This window comes from Musca domestica, unplaced genomic scaffold, assembly GCF_030504385.1.
Source record: "Musca domestica strain aabys unplaced genomic scaffold, Musca_domestica.polishedcontigs.V.1.1 485, whole genome shotgun sequence".
NCBI classification, from domain to species: domain Eukaryota; kingdom Metazoa; phylum Arthropoda; class Insecta; order Diptera; family Muscidae; genus Musca; species Musca domestica.
Genome location: NW_026712343.1, coordinates 69,819 through 96,744, shown reverse-complemented (window position 1 = coordinate 96,744; position 26,926 = coordinate 69,819). Strand labels below are relative to the sequence as shown.

Sequence of the window (26,926 nt, the reverse complement as noted above, 5' to 3'; positions counted from 1 at the left end):
AACTTAACAGTCATCATAAACATGATACATACTTATATTAAATAAAAAAATCTATATTCTATGCAAGAAGAAACAAAAACTTATGGAAATCTCCAGAGCATTTTATTTTTCAGTTGCAATTTCAACCATTCCTAGGGAACATTAACAATGCCCTCGCCAGTTATGAGAAATTCAGCATAGGCTATTGGTGTTTCAGGTGAGTAGATAATCTCGAGTTTACGCACGGTAAGAAGCTTGTCGTCATACTTGATCTGTTTAGGCACTTTAGATATGCGCAAACGTGTACGACCCAAATGCGACCAGGCTAGACCCAAACATGGTACTTCAGATTGTTTTTTACTAATGCTGGTTACCTGAAAATGACAAAAAAAATGTTTATTTTAGAAAAAGTAATTGAAATGCATTATATAAATGAAATTTATTGTTTCAAGTAAGTAGACCATTTGATGTAAATTTATTCTCAATAATTTATATCTTTAAAGAATTGTGTAAATATTCCAGTATGTTCTTAATATTAAGTTTAAATTTATTCCATTTCATGTTCATGATTTAAAGTTCGTTAATTTCGGTCGGGTCGAAATTTCAATGAAGAAAACATTTATAACTAAAAGTAACTGAATTCAATACTTGAATTGGTGAATGCAGTTAAAGTTTTCAAAATAGCATAAAGTGGGTGGAACCGTTTAAGGGCCGCACTTCCAAAACGTGAACCTATATAGACAACTAGCTGAACCCGGTGCGCTTCGCTACCCCTTTTGATTTTATATGCATTCAAAATTTTATTTACGAATATGTGTTGGTTAAAAAAAAACAAATTTTATAATTAAAAAAAAAATTATTGCACTACTTTAATGCGTAAATATACAAAACCATTAGAAAAACAGTAACATGACATATATACACTAAGGGCTTGTCCTTCGGATTTATTTATTTCATAGCAAATACCAAGCGTGCAGTAAACTGCAATCTTTTGAAGTTGAGTGGCATTTCTGTTGCAATTAATGAATTCGAGATAGCAACATACTTCGCCGTAATAAGCGTATTTCAAATTAATTGTTGTGTTGTTTTTTAGTGTTAGCCTAAGGCGTTGTGGGTCAATGGTTCTTATTAAAATCGTATCCCAATCTGATACGATTTAAATATAATTTTAAAAAAATTACTTTTACACCAAATTCCGCCACACCTTTCATATTTCATTGAAATTGGTGCGTCAAATACGTGAAATCGGCCGAGAATATATATATGGGAGCTATATCCAAATCTTAACTAATTTCCAATTAATTTGTCACATTTATTATTGTAACCACACATATGTTAGCTATACCCAAACCTCAACTGATTTCAATAAAATTTGGCAATTTTTTCTGGTGCCAGATTTCATCTTTCTCGCTTTGGGTGCATCAAATATGTGAAATCGGCTGAGTATATATATAGGAGCTATAATTAAATCTGAGCGTATTTGAATATAATTTGTCAAATTTATTTTTGTACCAAATTTAGCCACTCATGCCGAATTTCATTGGAATCGGAAATACGTATCGTGTTTTGTTCATCAAATATGTGAAATCGGCGGATAATATATATGGGAGCTATATCCAAATCTGAACCGATTTTAATATAATTTGACTAATTTATTTTCTAATCAAAATCCCGTTACATATTCCAAATTTCTTTGGAATCGAACATACATATCGTGCATGGTGCATAAAATACATGAAATCGGTCGAAAATATATATGAGAGCTATATCCAAATCTGAACCGATTTTACTATAATTTGACAAATGTATATTCGTTTTAATTTCCTCTACAGATTCCAATTTTCATTGAAATTAGAGATACATAGCGTGTTTGGTGCATCAAATACATGAAATCGGTCGAAAATATATATGGGAGCTATATCCAAATCTGAACCGATTTCAATATAATTTGAAAAATTCATTTTTGCTCCCGATTCCGTTACTTATTTTAAATTTCATTACAATTGGAAATACATGTCGTGTTTGGTCCACCAAATACATGAAATCGGCCGAAAATGTATATGGGAGCTATATCCAAATTTGAACCGATTTCAATATAATTTGAAAAATTCATTTTTGCTCCCGATTCCGTTACTTATTTTAAATTTCATTAAATTTGGACATACATATCTTATTTGGTCCACCAAATACATGAAATCGGCCGAAAATATATATGGGAGCTATATCCAAATCTGAACCGATTTCAATATAATTTGGCAAATAAATTTTTTTAGATAAAATCTATCACACGTTTCAAATTGCATTGAAATTGGGGATACATAGCGTGTTTGGTGCATCAAATGCTTGAAATCGGCCGAAAATATATATGGGAGCTATATCCAAATCTGAACCGATTTCAATATAATTTGACAAATTTATCTTCGGATCAAATCCCGTCACATATTCCAAATTTCATTGGAATCGAACATTCATATTGTGTTTGAGGCATCAAATGAACGAAATCGGTCGAAAATATATATGGGAGCTATATCCAAATCTGAACCGATTACAATATAATTTAGCAAACTTATTTTTGTTCCAAATTCCGTTACACATTCCAAATTTGGAGACTGTATCTTTAACCGATCAATAGATATGTGCATATAAAATCTAAATTTTTGGGAGGTACCTCCGATTCTGATGCTATATCTCCAGTTCAAAGTGGAAATTCAAAAATGTATATAGCCTATGTTACTTTCAGGCGATGTTGCAGTATATATGGAAATTTTCAGAAAAATCTATTCAGCAGTTTTCGAGTCCATAAATTACAAACAAACAAACAAACAAACAAACAAACGTACAAACATTTTCCTCTTTTATAGATATAGATTGTCTACTACAAAGATTGTTATCTATTTCGAGAATTAAATACCAAATTTGAAATAATGGGTGATATACGAAAACGTTGACCGATACCAATCATCGTAGACACAATACAAACTATTGTGCCAAATGTCAAAGCTCTACGGCAAATAATGTGGGTTGTATCGACATACAATCGTTAATCGACTTAGAATTGTATATATACTTTATGGGGTGTCCGACGAATATTTAGAGGCGTTACAAACGGAATAAAAAATTTAATATACCCCCCTATCAAATGTAGAGGCTATAACTACTTCAACATGTTAAATGACATTAAGTTAAGTTAAAAAAAATTAAATTATTGTATTAAAACCCTAAACTACGGGTCGTTAAAATACGTAGAGCTACTCTTTTACTGACCTACAATAAGAAATGCAAAAAATAAAATTGCAACCATGTTTCGACCGAAAAATGTTAATATATACACCCTTTAATATCGGTCGAACGAAATTCAATGTTTCGGCGCACGAACTAGGACCCATTATGACCTACAAATATCAATTTTCAGACAAATCCGTGAAAAAAATGTGGTAAAAATCATCAAATACCGAATATTAGGAGGTACCGTTATATGGGGGCTATACCAAAACGTGGACCTATACATGCAAAGTTTCGCCACCGGAGCTAGAAACCATTATGACCAACAAATACCAATTTTTAGACAATCCATGAAAAAATTTGGCAAAAATCATCAAAGTACCGAATATCGGGAGGTACCGTTATATGGAGGCTATACCAAAGCGTGGGCCTGTACTTGAGTTTATAACTGATTCATTTCTAACTCAAAATATATTCCAGGGTTTTGAGATGTACTTTCAAATTTGTTAATAATGAACACATTTCAAATAACTCGAACCAAATGGGGGAAAAACACATTTTGAATGTCGGCTGAGTTTTTGTGAAAATATTTCTTGCCAAAATATAAACTTTTAATCAACAATAACATATACTGTATTTATAAAATTAACATTATATACATATATTCTATAGATAAAGCAAGAAAAAGCACTTTAGATAAAGAAAGTTCAAGTGACACGCACGTAAACATCCAACTAAGAACCATTTTCTCAGACAAATCCGTGAAAAAAATGTGGTAAAAATCATCAAATACCGAATATTAGGAGGTACCGTTATATGGGGGCTATACCAAAACGTGGACCTATACATGCAAAGTTTCGCCACCGGAGCTAGAAACCATTATGACCAACAAATACCAATTTTTAGACAAATCCATGAAAAAATTTGGCAAAAATCATCAAAGTACCGAATATCGGGAGGTACCGTTATATGGAGGCTATACCAAAGCGTGGGCCTGTACTTGAGTTTATAACTGATTCATTTCTAACTCAAAATATATTCCAGGGTTTTGAGATGTACTTTCAAATTTGTTAATAATGAACACATTTCAAATAACTCGAACCAAATGGGGGAAAAACACATTTTGAATGTCGGCTGAGTTTTTGTGAAAATATTTCTTGCCAAAATATAAACTTTTAATCAACAATAACATATACTGTATTTATAAAATTAACATTATATACATATATTCTATAGATAAAGCAAGAAAAAGCACTTTAGATAAAGAAAGTTCAAGTGACACGCACGTAAACATCCAACTAAGAACCATTTTTGAGTTCATCAACTTGATTGCTGGTTTTTATAAGAATTGGGCGACTGTTGGTTGTACGATTCTTTATGGCATAAACGCTATTATTTTTCAAATAAACCGCTTGAAAGCCATGATTTTTCAAATCTTTTGCATATTGAAACAGCTGGTGGACATCGTCGCTTATATAATCCCAAATTTCAATGTCCTTGAACGAGTCGAAGTTCTTTAATTTTTCCTTATTTTTAAGCATGTTATTTTTAATTTTAATTTGTTTTAATTCCACAACGATAAGCGCTCGATTAGATTTCCTGGAGGATTTCGATTCTTTTCGACTGATATTTGTTATATCAGAATTTTTTATTTGCAAATCCATTAAGTCGGCCATTGTTAAGATCATACACTTTATTTCATTGTTATCCAGTGAGCTGTCGAATCCTTTTATTAAAACATTATTGTCACCGGTTCTTGTATCGCTGGAAGAAAGTGAATGCATGGTTTCAGGTGTGGCTGATGAGGTACCAACATCGACGGGTGCTGTTGTAGCGTCAGGGGTATTAGTCGCTGTCTGTTGTTCCGCTGTGACTTGTTGGGATCTGTTCAAATTTTTATTGGCCTCCTCTAGCTGGGTTCTTAATTCGTGATTCTGCAATTGCATTTCAAATAATTTCTCCTGCATATCAACATATTTATTATCCAGCGCCTTATAGTGTTCTTCAAAGGCTATTTGCTTGCTTGTGGCAGTTTGATTTCCATTCTCAAATGGATTTTGTTTATTCGCTTCGATTTGTAGTTTCAAATTTTCGTTTGCTTGGCGCAATTCCTGGCACTCTGCCTTTAATTGAGCCAAATTGGAAATCATATGATTGATCTCGCCATTCCGCTCCTCTATTGTTAGCATAGCACTCTTATACTTTGTTTGCAATTCATCATTCAAGCCTTTCTGTTGACTTGTGACAGATTGATTTCTTAACTTTAAATTGTAATTTTCTTGGCGAAGCTCCTGGCACTCGGCTCTTACAATTCCCAAATCGAAAAACGCGCGATTCATCTTTCTTTTCTGGTCGTTAAGCGCCTGCATGGCACTCTCATATTTCATTTGTAATTCGTCATTCATACGGTGTGCAATTTGTGCAAATTTACCATCTATAATTGCATTGGATTTTCGGCATTTTTCCAATTCAGCTATGGCAGAGCTATATTTTATTGCTAGATCAGAATTTTGATTTTCTAATGATTTGTATTCTTTAATTATAGATTGCAGTTCCGAAATCTGGGCTTTGAGTTCCTTGATAGATTGTTTTTCTGGGTTATCATCGCTCCCTTTATATTGTCGTAATTTATCTTCCAGATCTTCTATATAGGCCTGTACTTCATTAGGACATCTTTGGATTTGCGCATCCATTTGGCTTGTTCTTTCCAATTTATTTCCCATTTTAAAGTTGTTTGGCTACTGATATTTAAAAAAGAAACAACATACCAGCCAAGGTAGATCTAACAGGTAACCGCATCGGCGAATTGCTACAACAAAGCAACTTGTGTGGTCCCCTCAAATGTCAAAATTGGCATCTAAGGCGAAAAACATAGATTCGCCATGACATTTAAAGGTTGCGGCAAATTTGTTTCAACCAATCAGAAACGAGGTGTTTGTTTACATTTTATTTTGTGTGCCTCTCGTCGTAAACGAACGTCGCAATAAAAGTTTTTATTGTAAAACAAATAAGAGTAAATAAATATTAATTCTAGTATTGCGATATTTTTTAAACCAAGAAAGTTTTCCGGAACTGCAAATAACAAGAGTCGAATTCTTGAATCTTAGATGTTGAGGCTAACTTAATTCTTAAAGCTGCACTCCATTCTAACCTCCTTCCTTCATTTTCTTTTAATTTTTTTTACTGGTTTCACTCTTAACTTGCTCTTAAATTATTTGAAATATTATAAAAAGGTACTTTTAGGGAAGACAACATAAACAAATTTGTTGTTGCATTCATTTAGGGCGAATTCTCCATTACAACAATTTGTTTTGACATTTAATGGTGCCGTCAGCTGGGCTGATGCGATTACCTAGTACATCTACCTTGATACCAGCAACACAAAGACCATAGACACACTTTAACAAGAACGGACGTCATTTGCATTTTTTTTTTTTTTGACAATAGTTCTGTTCCAGAAAGTAGCAATTCTGTTTATTTATTTTGTCTATATAATTTCAAATGAACTGAAAAGTTTGTCAATTTGAAAATGAGAATTTGCCAAATATACAGAAAGAAGAATGTTCCTGGAAGGGATACATTTTTTGAAGTGTCGAGGGCAGAATGGAGTAAAGTTTACAAGGTAGAATTTAAAGCAAAGTCTTCTGTATGCTCTGAACACTTCGACGTTGCTCATGTGGTGAAATCTGGAAGAGAATATTATCGCGAACATATTCAACAAGACTCAGCACCATCGCACTCAGCACGGGCCTCCCAAGAATGGTTACAAAATGAAGTTCCTCGCTTCATTTCCAGCGCACAATGGTCACCAAAATCTCCGGATACCAATCCATTAGACTATTGTGTCTGGAGTATTTGGAAAGCAAGGTTGGTACTAAAAAATAGTGTGTAAAAAAGTGTAGATCAGCTTAAGCAAGCGATTCACCGGGAATGAGCCAAAATACCGCAGAGCAACTTTCGGGCATCGTGTGACGGTTTTATTGGCCGTGTGAAGGCCATAATTCGTGTCAACGGTGATCAATTCAAACAAATATGAACTTATTCAAAAATTTGATGCTATTCATTCAATAAAATTAAAAAAATTTAAAAATTGTGGCGTTTGACTTTATTGCAGTTTTTTTATCTCACCCTGTATGAATAATTGATAGGTATAACCATGGTACATAGTAGAAAAAGACAGGTAGACGCATCGACGCAGATACTGGGACAATGAACTGTCAAACCGACTTTGAAATTAAAAATGTTGAATGAAAAATTGTTGATATTTGTAAAAATTGTTGAAAAATGTATATCATAACAACCTACAATTTGCGTCGTATAACAAAAGGTATAAAAATCTACTTATTTTTTGACAAAACATTTTAATAATTTTGACAGATTAATGTTCCCAAGCGTTGATGCGACCATGGTACAAGAACTACCATATGATTTTACTCCCAACATACCAAAAATACAATGGAGCTTGAGAACAATATTATTAAAATATAATTTTTCAACAATGCTTGAGAAACACTTATGTTCCACAAACATTTCTCAAATCTGTCCCTTGTTGACAAATTAGTTTTGATTTTTTGTAGAAATTGTCTGGCTTAATACGTCAACTTCATTTGTTTATGTGTGTGTATTCTTTTCAATAATAGAAAAATTGTTCAGAAAATATTCAAATTCGGGTATTTTCAAAATGCTTATTGCGACGTATGCATCGACAAAATCTACAGTTTTTGTCGCGAAATAAACCATAAGAGAAATATAGAACATGATTTTGAAAAGAAATTTTGACCTTTCATTCAGTTATCGCGGTTTTCAATTATTTATTCAAAATAAATGCAACAAGTTGTTTGATTTTTTATTGTTTTGATACTAATTCTGACATTACAAGCCAAACAGGTAGACCTCTATACTTGCAATTTTTTCAAAGTTGGCCTACCTTCTCTTCATTGTACCATGGATGCAACTACCTATATTCATGTACCATGCCATGGTACAATAAAAAGGTAAGGTACATCTAACAGCATATTACAATTTATTTTCTAAGGCTGGTAATACATAAAGCGCTTATCTGGCTGGCTTAAGTCATCGGCTGGCTTCTTCGGAAATGAACAAAGGAGCCTAGGGCCAAAATCGATCTAAGTCAACCTAAAACTCCTTCTTTCATCATCGAAGAAGATGCCAGCCGATGACTTAAGCCAGCCAAATATGCTCTTTATGTATTTCTACCCTAAGTGTGCCCGACTTCTGCCGATTTTGTGCATGTATTTATTGTTTTGAAAAATGAAAAAATAAATATTTTCAAAATCAATGATTGGAAGTCACCTGAATTGCGGGTCGCGCATTAAATCTATTAACCAGTATAGCCATGAAATTGAAAGATTGAACAGTTAGGATCATATTTTTAAAAGAAAAATCCAGACATGTTATTTGTCTTTGCGGTATTTAACACATTTTAAAAATGAGGAAGAATATGAAAAAAAAAATTGTTGTATGCAATTTCGAATGAGTCTGACAGGAAGCGGGCATAGCATCAGAGTTGTATTTTTGTAGTTTTACGAAGCTGTTCTACCTCCTTATTGTACCATTGGTATAACATTTGATACGGCCAAAACGTGTCTTATCGAAACAACGGTTCGAGACCCTAGTTCTCTTTGGAACAGATTTGGCTTAGAAAACTTAAATCGAGTTAGTAGATGAGCAGTATTGGTCTGGTACCTACCTCAAAAAAGGTCAAAAATTTCAAAGAAAATAATCTACCAAATACAACAAAAACAGATCATCCAATAAAAGTATCCATATCAGTGCTAGGACGATATCAGTCTACTCTTTCAAGTACGATCCCCACAGGGTCAGCAATTTGAATAATTTTATCTCTCATAAAATGCACAATAATCATCTTATTTAATCTAAAATTCAAACATTCCAATATTTTTACAAATACAATATCTGTTGTGAAGATGGTAGGTTTCGGTGTACTCCTTCTGGTACCTCCCACACAAATGTCGACATTCTGATACATGATGTGTTCCTTTTGGTTTTGTTTTTCTTTGTTGGCAATTAACAAATTTGCCGTGATTATTAGATGTCAAGGCGAAACAATTTTTTTCGCCTAAAAAAAACAAAAAATGACATTAAAATTAACTGTATTTTTACCAATTCGCTTCCTGGCCGACCTTATATAGGCCTTGATAAAAAATATATGATTTACATTGTGATAACACTTGAAATCTCATCTCTTGAGAATTTGATGAGAATTTGATTCCCAGGCTCTATTTCCATTATGATTATAATACTGAAAACATTCTACTTAAAAAACGAGTTTGTCATAGAAACCCTGTAGTAAGTTTCAATAGTGAATTACTCTTGAGTTACTACCATGCTAGAAGAATACAGGTGATGTGTGTAATTTGATCGGACTCCAACATTATATTTTATAAAAGTTATAATTATTCAAAATCTTGACCCTTTGTGGGGGAGGCACTTGATGGAGTGGACCGATATTATCCATTTTTGCACTTGACCTAGAACTGACGCAACTATTAGGACTTGCAAAGTTGGAGCAAAATTCGATTATTGTTTCTCTTTGTGTGGAGAAAATATATATATTTTTGAAAATGTCGACCTTTTGTGGGGGAGGTACCAGAAGTAGTGGACCGATATTGTCCATCTCCGAAATTGATATAAGTTTGACAAAAATATTATGTTCCAACTTTGGACCAAATTGGACCCTTCGAGAGTTATTGTGTGCACCAGGCAGCCAGAAAGACAACGGACAGATCGTTTCCAAATGCCCTAAAACGGATATGTTCCAAAGAGACCTAGGGTCTAAAACCGTTATTTAGACTAGTCATGTTTTGACCGTATCAAATGATATATACCCTCTCTAGCCATATGGCTGAGGATATAAAAAGGGTATACCTATTGTATATCAAGAAATGGAATTAAATCCAAAACGTCATATCGGATGTGGCACTAGTATTACTATAGTCAAATCAGCTGGGATTTGCATCTACCTGTAATAATTATACCATGAGATTTTGCAAATTTTAGTAATTTTATATTCAAAAATTTCGATTCCAAAATTGGTGTGACAGCTCATTGTCCTAGCAGCGGTGTCGAAGCGTCTAAATATATATTTTTTAATCAATTTCAACTAAAGTAGATGATGCGGTAAATTCATTACCATGGCGCAATAACAAGGTGTTCCTGCAAATTTTAAAAACCGAATGATATGTCAACATTTGTTTATACTTTTTTGACTATTGTTTATCGTCTGTTTTGTGATTCAATCTCAATAATGCATTTTGACGTTTATTCTTGGGACATGTCCAGCATATATTGATTGATCAGTAGTAATCATGGTAGAAGAATACAGGTAGTCGCATGTACCTGTTGGGACAATAAATTGTCAAACAAATTCTGAAATTGGAAATGTTGAATGAGAAGTTATTCAAATTCGTTAAAATTGTGGAAAATGCTTATCGTAACCATGGTACAATAAAAAGGTAAGTTAGAGCTCCCAGCTGATTACAACTTTTTTCTAAGTGTGCCCGACTTCTGCCAATTTTGTGTATGTATTTGTTGTTTTGAAAAATAAAAACAAAATATTTTCAAAATCAATGATTGGAAGAAACATAAATTGCGGGGCGCGCATTAATAATATTAACCAGATTTGCCATGGAATTGAAAGATTGAACACTTGGGAACATATTCTTGAGAGAACATCCTAGCATTTCATTCATCTTTCGCGCTATTTGACTCATTTTAGAAATGAACAAAAAATATCAAATAAATAAAAAGTTTGAATAATTCTGACAGGAAGGCGGACATAGACTCAGGGCTGTATTTTTGTACTTTTACGAAGCTGTTATACCTCCTTATTGTACCATGATCGTAACAACCTCCGACTGGCGTCGTAAAAGAAACCATATAAAAATCTACTTATTTTTCAAAAAAAAAAATTTCAAAACTTTTGACATAACAATGTTCCCAAGCGTTAATGCATTTACCTGTACTCTTCTACCATGATTACTACTGATCAATCAATATATGCTGGACATGTCCCAAGAATAAACGTCAAAATGCATTATTGAGATTGAATCACAAAACAGACGATAAACAATAGTCAACAGTCGCTACTCAACAACTGTTGATGCTAGACTGCGCTTTTACTTTCGTTTCGCTTTGCGTTGCAAAAACAACATATACACAAAAACATATCAACAAAACGAACACAAACACACTTTTGTTTTGCTGAATATACGACATTTTAAAATCTTTTTTTTTTTCTCATTGAAAACTAATTTAAAAGCCATTTAAATATATAGTGCTTCAAAAATGGATGCGGATGGGGATCCGCCACCCCAACCAAAACCACTTTGGGACCCCAACAAACGCCGTGCAAATATAATTGCAAACCTAAACAAAAAATTTATAAACAATGATGGTGAACCTATTAGTACAAATATGTCTCAGGCTTCATCCAATGAGTCGGAATCTTCCCAAAAGTTTGAATCAAACTATAATGCCATGAAGGCAAACACTTTTTACCCACAACACCACCCAGGGCCTTTTTACGTTATGGTCACGTCAGAGACTCCTATAAGTTCCAGGAGGAAAAACTGTGAACTACATTTATATGTCCTTTTGCAAAAAATTAATATGCCAACTACATATGTTTGCAAAAACGTTGGCTACAATACTTTCCGTCTTACCTTCAACAACTGCAATTTGGCAAATTCATTTGCACAAAACAAAAGACTGCAAGAAGTTGGCCTGAAAGCCGAAATTCCTGAGAGATTCATCCAAAAATTTTACGTAATCAAAAATGTTCCTAAGTCAATTGATGGTATAACCATTAAAAATTCTATTGAAGAGAATAATGATATAGATGTGATATCGGTCTACCGATTCACCAGAAAAAACGAAAATGATTTAATCGAAGAAACTGAAACCATAAAAGTAGGAATCATATGCGATGGTGTTCCTCAGTACATTTTTATGTGTGGTACTAGAGTCATACCCGATCTATATGTTCCCCCCGTACGTCTGTGCAAAAATTGTGGTCGTCTTGGTCACATTGCTGTGCGTTGCAAGTCTACTAAACGTTGCCTTGACTGTGGCAAGTTAATTATTTGCCCAAATCAATGCAAGGAGCAAAAATGTAAGGAATGCCTTTCTACGATTAAATGCAAAGAAGTATGTGATTTAACTAAATGCATTTTATGCAATAGTGTTGATCACAACGCTATGGACGACAAAATATGTCCAAGATGGAAAACCGAAAGGAGTATTAAATCAATTATGACTCTTTCTAATTTGAGTAGGAAAGAAGTTATACAAAAATATCCCGAAACCCAAAACTTTTACGCAATTTTGGCAGATAAGAAGTATAATTCAGATTTTCCTCCATTAAAAAAAGCTGCTAATCAATCAAAAATAAATTTTAATGATGAAATAAACAAAAGGATCACAAAAATTAAATACAGTAAAGTAGCTGCTCCTCGGATCAAATCTAATCATCCGGTTGCTAGTCCCATTACTATTACGCCCTCAGTTCCAGTGTATGAACAGCCATCCTTCTCTAAAGTGTCTGAGCTGGAAAAAGCTATGTCAGCATTTACAAACCAAATGTCTCAACTACTCACCTCTTTAAACTGCGCGGAAGGTTTAGACATCCTAGAAACCTTCAGAAAAACAGTCTTATCCCGTACTGAAAAAAATATAAAAAAAATAAACAATGATCATGAAAACAGTGAAATCCCAATATCAAGCTCTTCCTTACAAAACTAAAACTATAAAAAGCATTCATGAATATCTTACAATATAATATACAGAGCCTTAATAAGAACAAGCATTACCTTGAATTTTATTTAAAGAAATTCAATATAGATATCTGTGTCTTAAGTGAAATTTTCAACATAGATGAATCTCAAAACAACACAAATATATATAATTATAATATAGTGTCAAAAAAGAGAACAGACAACTACGGTGGAGTTGCCAACCTTTTTAAAAAGAACATCAAGTTCAAAAAAATAAAATTTCAAACACCATTGGATATAATTATCTGCCAAACAACAAATATCTCAAACAATTTGACAATAGCGTCTGTATATTTCCCTCATTCCATTAAAGCTAGCGAAATAAAACATGAACTTGAAAAACTGCTATCATTTCTTGAATCACGATCCGATGTACTAATTTGCGGCGATTTTAATGCAAGACACACATTCGATTCTTTTGACTCATATCGAGGTAACATCGTAAAAAGTTTCTTTGATCCATCTAACTTCTATCATCTCAATAATGGACATTTTACTTTTAAAAAACGTCTCAATGATAACACTGGTTCTGTGCTGGACCTGTCCTTCACAAACACGGCTTTAGATACCACTTGGAAAGTACAACCGTACACTATTGGGGGTAGCCACCATTACCCCATAGTCATAAGTATTGGCAATAGTAAGGTCAAAAATCAAAAGTTTCTAGCTAAAAAGAAACTGTTAAAATCGCTCAATAATACCACTTTTACCGACTCATTTGATGGAATACACGCAACTTTCGATGATGAAATTAAGAAATCTACGTACATCATAAATTCCAATAAATCACCCAAAGTGTGGTGGGATCCCATTGTGGAAAAAACACACAGACTTCAAGTTGCAGCACAAAAGACGTATGACATGTTCAACAACAACATCAACGCCTCAAATCTCATCAACGCAAAAAAAGCCTTCCAAAATGCTGTTAAATTTGCCAAAAACAAAGCATTCAAAACGAGAATTCATGATCTCAACAGGGAACCAAATTCAAAATCACTCTTTAAATTTGTTAGAGGATGCAAAAACTCTTCAACAACACTCTATCAAACCAAATGGTCCTCCGATAATGATAAACAATTCTTAATACATCTAAGGGACCAAGTCCCAAATAATTCCCCTATACTGCTCCCGCTTACCAGTTCCAATACACCGGACACCGGAAAAATTTGCTAAAAGCCATGAACAATGCGTGGAAAAAGTGCAATTTTATGATGGAATGGAGGAAAATCAAAATTGTTCCTATCCCAAAAAGAGGTAAAGACTTGGAAATCTTTACAAACTACAGGCCAATTGCATTGATATCGGTTTTCGCCAAAATTATTAACCTGATGGTGAAGGAAAGACTTCAGGATTTTCTAGACCAAAACAGAATTTATCCACAAAACACATATGCATATAGAAAAAACCTATCTGCCTCTATGTGCATAAACGATTTGTTACATACAATTAACTGTCAAAAAGAGCAAGGTGATAAAGTCATCATTGTATCATTAGACATCAACAAGGCGTATGAGTGTGTCAAAATAGAATTACTTTTCCGAATTTTAAATGAGCTCTCCTGTCCTAAAGAAATTTCCATGTGGATCATAAATTTTCTAAAACAAAGGACTCTAGTCATGGGCAAAGAAAGTCTGGAAATTTACAATGGTCTCCCTCAAGGCAGCTGTCTAAGTCCCACACTCTTTAATATATACACACTCGGTTTACATGGCATAAACAATCAACATACGAAAACATTTCAGTTTGCAGATGACTTTATAATTCTGTCAACACATAAAGATTTTAATATCGCCAATGATAACCTTCAGATAAAAATGGATGAATTTTGTGGTATTCTTAACAAGTTAAATCTTTCAGTCAACATCGATAAAACAGCGGTAATGTATATTGCTAAGGGTGCTAGAAAAATACCAAAAATTACACTTCAAGGGACTTTAATAAACGCAGTGGAAAAGATAAAATTTTTAGGAAGACACATCAAAAATAGTCTGACTATTAAAAATCATTACGATGAAGTAATCAAGTCTTGCAACACAACTTTAAATGCTCTAAAAATGATAAATTCTCTCAAAGGTGGAATTCATCCCAAAATATCAATAAATCTGGCAAAATCACTCCTCTTCTCTAAATTGGAATACTCTATTTCATCTATGGCACACATGCCTAATCATGTCAATAAAAAACTGAAAACATGTCAAAACCAAATTTTAAGGAAAAGCCTAGGATTAACGCCTTCAACACCTATTCATGTAATATACGCCTTGGCAATTGTTCTGCCTCCAGAATTTCGCTCGCAATACCTTGCCGCCAAAGAGCTTCTAAAATTCAAAATATTTCAACAGGAAACATATCAAAAATTCACGTCAAACCCATCGAATAAATCTAGTCTTGGTATGATATACAACAAATTCAAAAACGTGTTTGACAATACTATGATATGTCCGTCCGAATCCCCAGGGGAGAAAGTTTCATTTGTTATGAACATGTTTAATGCCCCAAAACAATCACAAGCTAAAGAGTTCTTCAATAGCATATATCTTCAACATCTCAGCCAATTCAAATCAAATGGAACATCAGTTTGGGCAACCGATGCCTCGGTCATTGGCAACAAAACTGGCTGCGGAGTCTGCAACATTTCATCCAATGAAAACTTTCTTTTCAAAATAAACTCTAAATGTTCCTCCCTGATGGGTGAGCTTAACGCCATTAATAAAGCCGTTGACCTCATGATTGAAGACGGCATACAAAAAGCAGTAATCTTCACCGACAGTAAAAATGCCTGTTTGCTACTAAAGAACAACACATCACACAATTACTTAGTCAACATAATCAACAAAAAAGTTAACTCCTCAAACTTAAATCATCTTACCTTGGTGTGGGTCCCATCACACGTTGGAATCTCCTCAAATGAGCGTGCTGATTACTTTGCTAAGCAAGCCGCTGATGTTGGATGTGTTATTCCATCTAGTCTGGCTATCAAAGACGCCTGTTCGACAATTTACGATGCCCTATGGAATGAATGGGTTAACAAATACAGATTACTATCAATTTCAAAAGGCACTTACTTTGCGCAATTTTTTCCATCGCCTCCCAAAAGGCACTGGCATTCTGATTGGCACTTAGAACCTGGAGAAATAAAACTAATTAATCGCTTACTTGCTGGTCACACATACTCAAAAGTATACCTTCACCAAATAAAAGCAGCAGACACAAATCTCTGTCCAGTTTGCAGTGTTCCTGAAACGGAAAATCATTCAATATTCATATGCAAGAAATATGACCACCTGAGAAGTGAATTCAATTTTTTCAACAATTACAACAACTTACCTGATCTTCTGAAAAACCTCACCAAAAATATTATCAACGAACTTTGCAACTTTATCCACTCAGCACATTTAGAATTGTAAACAAACCAATACGTCATCGCTCTTCTCAAATCATCAATCAATATATTCACAAAGTGAACCAACATGATTACTCATTTTGTAATACTCACATAACCAAAATAACCAGCCTTGGTACATAGGTACTACGGGTACCTATCCAACAATCAACCAAAATCCAAAAAAAAAAAAAAAAAAAAAAAAAAAAAACAATAGTCAAAAAAGTATAAACAAATGTTGCAGGAACACCTTGTTATTGCGCCATGGTAATGAATTTACCGCATCATCTACTTTAGTTGAAATTGATTAAAAAAAATATATTTAGACGCTTCGACACCGCTGCTAGGACAATGAGCTGTCACACCAATTTTGGAATTGAAATTTTTGAATATAAAATTACTAAAATTTGCAAAATCTCATGGTATAATTATTACAGGTAGATGCAAATCCCAGCTGATTTGACTATAGTAATACTAGTGCCACATCCGATATGACGTTTTGGATTTAATTCCATTTCTTGATATACAATAGGTATACCCTTTTTATATCCTCAGCCATATGGCTAGAGAGGGTATATATCATTTGATACGGTCAAAACATGACTAGTCTAAATAACGGTTTTAGACCCTAGGTCTCTTTGGAACATATCCGTTTTAGGGCATTTGGAAACGATCTGTCCGTTGTCTTTCTGGCTGCCTGGTGCACACAATAACTCTCGAAGGGTCCAATTTGGTCCAAAGTTGGAACATAATATTTTGTCAAACTTATATCAATTTCGGAGATGGACAATATCGGTCCACTACTTCTGGTACCTCCCCCACAAAAGGTCGACATTTTCAAAAATATATATATTTTCTCCACACAAAGAGAAACAATAATCGAATTTTGCTCCAACTTTGCAAGTCCTAATAGTTGCGTCAGTTCTAGGTCAAGTGCAAAAATGGATAATATCGGTCCACTCCATCAAGTGCCTCCCCCACAAAGGGTCAAGATTTTGAATAATTATAACTTTTATAAAATATAATGTTGGAGTCCGATCAAATTACACACATCACAATATTTCTTTTGACACAAGGTATGTTATAAAGATGGTAGAGATCGAACCATTTCTTCTAGTACCTCCGCCACAAATTTAGAATAATAACAATTGAATAACGATGATAAAAACCGAAATAAGCATCAGGTTCTCTTTATATTTCACACATACCATTATTTCTACTAACAAAAGATCTGTAGTGAAGATAGGATATATCATTCCTCTTCTTCTGGTACCTCCCCCAAAAGGGTCAAAATTTTGAATATGAATGAAGCTCATAAAACGCGAAATTAACATCCGATTCCATTCCAGACTTGGTACATCTCAATATTTCCATCCACACAAGGTCTATAAAGATGGTAGAGAGCGGACCATCTCTTTTGCTACCTGCCCCACATAGGGTTCAAGATTTTGAAACAACAAAACGCTCAAAGAAAGCGAAATAAACATTCAATTCTCTTCAACTTTCACACAGACTCATATTTTTGCAAACACAAGATCTGTTGTGAATATCTAAGAACCCCTTCTGGTACCTCACCCACAAAGAGCCACAGTTTTCAATACGTTTATCTGTCATAAATTGCGAAACAACTCAGCGATTCTTGACTACTTGCTATATATAAATATATCTCTCTTTGCCAGAAACCTGAGATCACTATGAAATTTATGATTTTTCATAAATTGGATATTCTAAATTTGCCCATACCAATATATTTATCCGTATTAGATGGTGCATGAAATTGGAATACTTCGTACTTTTCTACTTCTACCACGGAAAAATTGTTAAAAAAAAACTCAAAATTGCTAAAGGAAAATATATTGTTCAGAACAATAACTTACTTGATTTACACAAATCACTGCACAATTATATCTATCGCCTAAATTAAGTAGACAATTCGCCAATTTACGCATATCTCGAGCACGTTGTATAAAGTCGCTATATGTTCGAAAAACTGCTGCCACTGAATCGATGATAATCAAGCGTATACGTTCGGAAGCCATTAATGGCGGCAAATGCTCCGCACAGCACTTTAACAATTGTTCCTGGAAAATACAAAAAGAAAAAAGAACGGGGAAATATAGCCAGATTAATACAAACTGTTATGCTACTCATTTGATACTTACACTATTGTGTATTTGCTGGACGTGAACTTGGGCCAAATAGTTTATATTTATGGAGGGATACTTTTGAGTAAAAGTTTTGGAAAGTTCATGTAATCGTTTAGATGGAAACGTATGTTCTGTACAAATGAAAGCAACACCAGCTCCCAGACCACCAAATTCCAATGGTAGCTGAGACATCAGTGACAACTGCAGCAACAATTGTGTTTTCCCCGATCCGGCCACGCCACAAATTTCGGTAATTCCTCGCGTGGCAATACCACCTTGTGTACATTTATCCAAAGCTTCACAGCCAAAACTTAAACGCGCCCACTTCATACAGTAGGGAAGATCGAGTAGATCTGAAACTAAAGCAAATTTATGATTCATCAACGGTATCAACGAAGGTCCGTTATAATGAGTCGGTACCCCGACAGTAATACTGTATCTTCGATACCGAAAATATCGAAGTCACACAACAACACGATCTAAGGAGTCCTTTTCAGTTGAGCTAAGAGCAATTCTGGTTCACCAAAATACGACACACTTTATAAGAATCATCTATTTTTACACAAATTACGATTTTATCTTTTAGAAGACACTCTGTCAAATACGTAAAAAATTTGCATTTATACATCACATAACTTCGATTTAAGGCTCCTCGTCTTAAAAAAAATGCAAATCAGGAACTTACTTTGCCAATTTCTAAAAAAAACTTACTTTGCCAACAGAAAAAGCTTGTCAAGGACGAATTCAGGGGTCGTTTGGCACGGACCAACACTAAAATTGTAACTCTTTCTACCATTTTTACACATTTCACATGGAACCGTCTTATTGTTTACTAGTTTGACCTCCAAATTGGCTTATAGATGCATATCTGGGTATACCACTGACCTATGTGATAAATTTTTGGGTAAGATTTTTTTCTGAAATCCAGTTTTAGGACAGAAGGCCATTCATCCGAGAATTTTGAGCTCTTCCTTCTAATATTGATCCCATAAACGTCAAGTTTTCTATTTTACTGCCGATGTGTTTCCTAATGTAATTTAGAGCAGTAATGTAAAAAAGTTTTTGGAAGTGTCCTATGGGTAACTGTATTAATTGAAAATAAATAAATAATATGTGCTACTCTTACCCTTAATACTTTCCTTGGCCACCACTTTGGCTGCAGACGACTTAAGTACATAAATATCATGTGGTGAACTCTCCTGCAACAACAAGTGGGCGGTTGGTGTCAATATGGCTTGATCTGCACTTTTGATTTTAGCTAAAAAAAGTCATATACATTTATATCAAAATATAAGAAATTAGAAAAAAAATAAAATCAAACCTTTATCAGCCACAAGTTTTGCTTCATCCGGCAAATTATCTACAAATTCCGCCATGGCAAACGTACGCTTATTTAAAAGCTAAAGAATTGAAAGAAAAAAAAACAACTTAGCTGTTACCTTTAACAGCTACTGAATTTCTTTAATGGACATACAGCGATGAAGAGGCTTGCGTGTTCCCAGACAATATTCAATATTGCATGACCAATTATAGCGCAAAATTGTAACACTAAACTTTAACACTTTAGTTTGTTTATGCAAATATGTACATATGCATGTACATACAAACTATGGAATACCTACCTATAATAGTTGGCAAAATATCGATTTAATGGAATTCCCTTGCCACACATTCGCATGCAGGCACGCATGACAATAGTAGTCAACAAATCAAAATTTGCTATTTTTAATATTTTGCCAATAACTGAAATTAAAATTTATTATTTAAATAAGGCCACCGCAAACGCATATGTATAAAATATACCGTTATTACAACTCAAAAAATAACAACATATCAAAACAAGTGAGCAAAGGCTATGTCACGGAGCACTTCCCAGATATGACCCTAAGCATTTTGACCAGGGACATTTGTCCAAACGTGCTGTTACTTGTTGTGGTCCATATTATAGCTAAATATAACCCAATGGTCATCCGAAATGCTAGAATTCTTCCCGTCCTAACTCTCTTCTCATGCAAAATTCCGTGTCGATTGGTTTCAATTGAGTGATCAGGATTTTTTTTTTTTTTTGGTTCATTTGAACCCCCTAAATATTTTGCGATCATCTCCAAAAGCAAGAGGCCCCTCGGCATCTCCAAATTTAGACTTATCTATATCTAGTACCAAATATTATTCTTGTATCGTGTACCACATTTGAAATACTTATTTCTATACTATCGGTCTGAATTGCCAAAATTCACACCATTTGGACTGATATTAGCCATTTGGTGTACAAGAAACCTAAAATCGGATGAAGATATATATAGGAGCTATATCCAAATCGGAACCGATCTTGATAAAATTTGAATCATGAATTGCTTGGCTGTATCTTATATCTGGTGCAAAATATCAGTCTCGTGGAGTGTATATTACGAATGTGAGGGACTTAAACACCAAATCGGATGAAACATATATATGGGAGCTATAGCTATATCTGAACCGATTTTCACCAAATTTGAAGCATATGTTATTTAGAAAATTTCATCTCCATCGAATAATAAATGCGACATAGACAGATGGATGGACAGACAGACGGACGGACATGCATAAATCGACTCAAAATGTGATTCTATGCTGATCACCAAAAGGAACTATGGGTCTATCTCGTTTTCTTCTCCATGTTACAAACAAATGCACAGACATAATACCCTTACCACTATGTGGTGTAGGATATAAAAAGTAGAGGTTCATTCTACCCGCTGTCCCAAAAATAATAAATATTTTGTGGACATATTTGAAAACAATAGGCCTAGTCCTTCTGAGCCAAATCCTAACCTTGTGGAAATTTTCGTGAGGATCAGATGATAATTGCAATTTGTATATAACAACCCCAACCTGTGTTGTAAGCTGAACAAATTTTACAAATAAAACACTTGAATATTCAAGTCAAATTTAAAAAATTGCATGCGATAAAAAATATGAAAAAATAAAAAAATCACAAAATACTACAAAATCCATATTGACGTCATTATTGGCATTTTTATGTGATTTTATTAGATTTTATACCTTTATGCCAAGAGGGCATTCTGAATTAATATTTGTCAAAATCGGTCCAGCCATTCTTGAGATATAAGCATTCTAGCTAACATCTCCTTCTTTTGTATATATACATAGTATGTATTTCGCTATATATCCGATATATATACTATCGGCATCTACGTAACGGTCAGAATTGTCCTGTTCGTATATTTGTGATTTCGCCGGAATTAAAAATATTCGCCGTGCAATGGAAAATTTGACTTTTATTTAACACAAATGTTATGGTCTATTTCACCCACTAAATATTACCCGATGACCAAATTGGAAGGTTTCTGCATAGCCCTAAGCTCTAGGCACATGCTAACTTCCGCTTCAATTGATCTCTAATTGCGACCTGTAGAGCAACTGCAAAATCAGAAAAACCTTTTTTTGGTCCATTTCAACCCCTAAATTTTATGCGATCTAGGCTTCTTTTCTGGCCATAGCCCCACCTCCATTTAAAATTTCGTAAAGATCGGACATAATTGCGACCTGTAGAGTGATTACAAATTAACATTGTGCAGACGGACGGACATACATAGCTAGATCGACTCAGCTCGACGAGATAGGAAGATCTATATATACTTTCCTATGTGGGAAAACAATATTTCGAGGTGTTACATAATTTTGGGCCCAATCAAACTTATAATACCCCCAACACATAGTGTTGAAAGGTATAAATATATTAACAATTTTTTAACAACACTTGGAGCACAAACTTTTGTCAAGTCTGTCCTTTGTTGACAAATTGGTTTAATTATTTTATTTTTTCTGAAAATTATCAGCAAGAATGTGTTTTCTTTTGGTAAAAACCAAAAACCCACTGAATTAAGGACGCATTTTCGAATTGAACTTTTAAGGTAATGATGAGTTTATTAGGGAATATTATTCAACCTCATGTACAATTTCAACCAAGTAGCAGAATCTCAAATAAGGGGAAAGAAAGCATCTAGTCAATGCCACAGTAGACAGTAACTACTGGGAAGGCAATCAGCGAATGTAATTAAATAACTTATTATTTAAAAACAATTAAGAAAGCTGTAAGTTCGGCCGGGCCGATCTTTGAATACCCTCCACCATTTGGAATGATTTTGGAAATTCTCAAAAACAATAAAATCCGTTAAAAATTCTGTTAAAATCTTAAGAATACGAATGTAGCTGTTATATTTGGGTCTATGCGACGACATGGACATGTATAGGTAACTTTTGCCATTACAATATTCAAATGCGAAACTTAAAAAATCGGTGAATAATGAAGCTAAAATCGTCAAAATACCGAATATCGGGAGGTAGCGTTATATGGGTCTTAGTTTCTAGTATCCATTTCGAACTTTCGAACTTAGTTTGTAGTATCCATTTCGAACTTCAAATACCAAATTTGGAATAATTCCGATGAATATTGTCGCTAAAATCATCAAAATACCAATATCGGGAGGTACCGTTACATGGAGGCTATACCAAAACGTTGACCTTCATGGCCCATTCTCAATGCCAAAAATCCTGCAGACATAATATACATTTGAGTAAAATTGTATCAATCCACTTCAATTCGTTCGGAAGCTAGAGTGATTTCCACTTACGGACGGACATGGCAATCTAGGCTGATCAAGAATATATATACTTTGTGGGGTCTAAAATCTAAATTTGGAGGTGTTACAAACGGAATGACATACTTAATATACCCTCCATACTATGATGGAGGGTATAACTATTAAATAAAATATCTTCTATTATCCTGGGGAGTATATCCCAGAAAATAAACAAGGGAACTGATGCTGATTGGTGGCTCTTTCCGAAACCTAGGTATTCCCTGCCTTAACCCCTGGATGTTTCCGATTACAGATTAAAAACGCCAAAAAAATGGTTAAAGCAGCGCAGCTAAAGAAAAAATATCTCTTTCCAGACAAATTTCTTTTTGCTTATTTAAATCAAGAGCAAAACAGTGTTAAGTCATTATTTGTACAAATATTTTTCATCCACAAATATTTTTAATTTTCATTCAATTGTATGCATAGACCCACGTTCTCCAGCCCCCACATAATGGTACCTCCGAATATTCAGTATTTTTATGACTTTTGCCATATATTTCCACAGATTTGTCTAAAAATTGGTATTTTTAGTTTATAATGGGTTTTAGCTCCGGTGGCAGAACATTGAATAGTTAGGTCCACGTTTTCTTATAGCTCACATACAGCGGTACATACCGATATTCGGTATTTTGATAATCCTAAACACATTTATCCACGAAATTCTTTCAAATTTGGTATTTAAGTAGATTTGATAGATGACAATCTTTAAAGTATAAAATTGAGGTTTTCGTTTTGGTATGACCCCCACTTTACTTTTTTTTATTTGAAAAGTTTAACAGAATTTTCCAAACATTTGTAGTTTAAAGTGGAAAGCGTTTGAATTCAGATACTTTTATATAAAAATATTTTCTTTACTCAATGTTGGACGGTATTAAAAGTTCGGCCCAGCCCAACGAAATATGATTATATTCTGACTTTTTAATTTTATTCTTCAAAATCCGGATCCAAAAAAATAAATTATATCCGCGTTGTTGGGTCCGTCTCCCACAAAAAAAAAATTAGTTTGTAGTAACTCTTGAAAATATTACAAATCGGAAATCGGCTCGAGTTGTTCCCATCCAAAATGCGAGTCATTTTGTATAACTCTACATGGCCTGTTCCAAAAACAGGAGTCCCTTTATCAAAGTCTATCGACTTTTTGCTGTTGCTTGATCTTTCCTGTTGACATCACCCACCATTAAATGTCATACCTTCCCTTCCAATGACATATGTTTGACGTTTAAATATTACGCGGCAAAAAAGTCTAGAACACAACACATATGCACATACTTTTTGGTATATTATTTAAAAAATTATGTTTTAATTACTAAAAAATATAAGATATATAATCAATAATATACCTTATAAATATTAACAAAAGAAATATATCAAATCAAAGTGTTCAAAAGAAATCAAAACATAAAAAGCTATTTGACAAATCTGTCATTCGAAAACGAACGGGTTCAATAAAACTATTCCTTGAAAGAAACTAACGGAACTATTATAAGCTTTTCCATTTTACTAGTCCCATGGTAGAAGAATACAGGTAGATGCATCAAAGCTACTTTACCCTTTTGTACTATGTTTTTTTTTTTTGCCCGATAGCCCAAATAAATAGTTGTGTTCCAGAACCTACAAATTAGTACTAATTAGTACTAATTCTGCTACAATGCGTTCCCGTACTGCAAAAACTAGCAAAACTTGCCGCTCTCTCGAGAAAAAAAATGGCGCTGAGTGGTGCACATTTCTGCTTGTTTTAGCTACATGAATTTGGCCGAGCAGAAATGTGCATATTGTAAATTTGACATTTAATTGGCAGGGCTAACAAGGTTGAAAAATGTATTGATACATTTCAATAAAGAAAATGATCAACTTGAAAACTAAAAGAAAAACTAATATTTGTCGTGCAAAAAACAAAAAGAGAAAATATGGAGCAACTGATGTATTCACTTTTGGATGATTCCAGCAGTGAAGAGGGCTGGCTGAATGAGGAATCAGATTATTAATTATTATTATAAATTATTAATTTTAACTAATCGTCTTCAATACTCATTTTTTAAATGTTGGCGCTCTTTTCAGTAAGGTTTCACCAGTCCGACTTAGGCTGTTTACTTTTGGAATTTTGACATTTTATCGCATTTCTGCTAATTTTCCGTTCCCTTATTTTTTGAGCAAACCTAAATGAGAATGACATTTCGAACTGTTCTCTCTTCTGCTAGTTTTACCACTAAAAAAGTACTGGAACACAACTAATATTAGCAAAGTTTACTTGTGGCAAGTGTCTGTTCTCTCATCATTTGCTAAAGAATATTGCAACCCGTCTCTGACTCGGTATTGTCATTATACCCCCCACCTTGGAAATATTCGTCATAGACCCCATAATGTATATATATTCATAATCAGCATAAAATTCTAAATCGATTTAACAATGTCCGTCTGTCTGCTGAAATCACGGTACAGCCCACATTTTTTCACGTAGACCGCCGAAATTTAGCAGAACAATTTGTTTTGTGTTTAGGATTGTTGGTATTGAAATATATCGGTGTACGTTTTCGTTTAGTTGCCATAGAACGGTGTCTCTCGATATTCGGTATTTTCATGATTTTTGCCAAATTTTTCCACGGGTTTGTCTAAAAATTGGTATTTGTTACTCATAATGGGTTCTAGCTCCGTGACAGAGCGCACATATTCCGTATTCTGATAATCTTAGCCACTTTTACGCACACAAAAAAAAAATTGTCCATAGAGGTTCGCGTTTTGGTATGGCCCCATATAATGACTTCATTCACATTATGTTTTTTTAATAAGTTTAACCATGGCTCAATATAGGTGAGAGTACATAAGCAGCATGGCACCATGGCTTGGCATATTAATGTCAAATTATAAGGGGAAACGACGGCAGAATTCGAGTGCGGCTCTGGCACCCCTTTATGATATGTCACAAAATATACCATGCGAAAACTTCATGCTGCTTATGTACTCTCACCTAAAAAAACCAACCGTTGGTTTTGTTTATTTTTCATTTTTTAAATAAATTCTTATATTGCGAAAACTCGCGAAACAGGAATGGTATTTTGGGGCTATTCCACAAGATTAAATCTATAATAGTAGGACAATACAATTTTATTTCAATATTGTATTGCATTTATTATGCAACCGAATTTGAAATCATTTCAAATTATTTTATTTTTTATTCAAAATAATACACACGTACAAAAAATGCGTATATGTTTCGACAGAAAAAAATGTATTTAGGGGGAAGCTTTGTTCTACGTTCTGTTATTGTGCAAGGCAACTACATAATACAAATTTGACAATGAGGGACATCAATTAAAAAATTGTAATCGTATGATTGCATTAGATGACCTTGGTAATTGTACCATGATGACATAAACACATATGTATACGCACTGTTCCAGAACTTGTGAGAATGTTTAAATGCTACTTATGCTCTAGATGTGAAAGAATCTATTAGTTTGGCATTTTTTTTCGATATCATAAAAGGAAAAAGGGTTAAAGTAGGAACAACTTTTGCAGTTCTGGAACAGCCCATAAATTAAATATCGAAAGCAATTGTAAAACTAGTAAACTTGTGTATGTTCTACAACAGCAATAAGTGGTCAAAAATCCGAAAATTAAAGAATGTTTCTGTCAGCCGAAAAGTATGTTATATATTATGAACAGTAGTCTCATACGTTTTACTGGTTTTGAGATTTGCTGATGGATGATTCGTTACGATATGTTTTTATGTAAAATCCA

At 33.9% G+C, this 26,926-nt stretch overlaps 1 protein-coding gene across 4 annotated transcripts; it reads right to left on the bottom strand.

The window, feature by feature from the left end:
• Positions 1-24,617, bottom strand: LOC101895811 (uncharacterized). Of its 4 annotated transcripts, none has more exons than XM_059127899.1 (6): positions 24,529-24,617; positions 19,867-19,945; positions 19,672-19,803; positions 18,561-18,904; positions 18,276-18,479; positions 1-353 (listed from the first exon to the last, which is right to left on the bottom strand). In XM_059127899.1, the coding sequence occupies exons 2-6, from the start codon at positions 19,919-19,921 to the stop codon at positions 132-134; spliced, it is 957 nt and encodes a 318-aa protein (XP_058983882.1). In that variant the 5' UTR covers positions 19,922-19,945; positions 24,529-24,617; the 3' UTR covers positions 1-131. The 4 variants fall into 4 exon arrangements, with proteins under 4 accessions (XP_058983882.1, XP_058983880.1, XP_058983883.1 ...); XM_059127897.1 differs by lacking the exon at positions 24,529-24,617 and adding an exon at positions 24,217-24,333; XM_059127900.1 differs by lacking the exon at positions 24,529-24,617 and adding an exon at positions 20,168-20,196.
• Between the last annotated feature and the right edge of the window lie 2,309 nt (positions 24,618-26,926).

Coding starts and splice junctions, on each gene's coding strand:
- LOC101895811 (XM_020038157.2), bottom strand. CDS start 5,924: ATGGGAAATAAATTGGAAAGAACAAGCCAAATGGATGCGCAAATCCAA.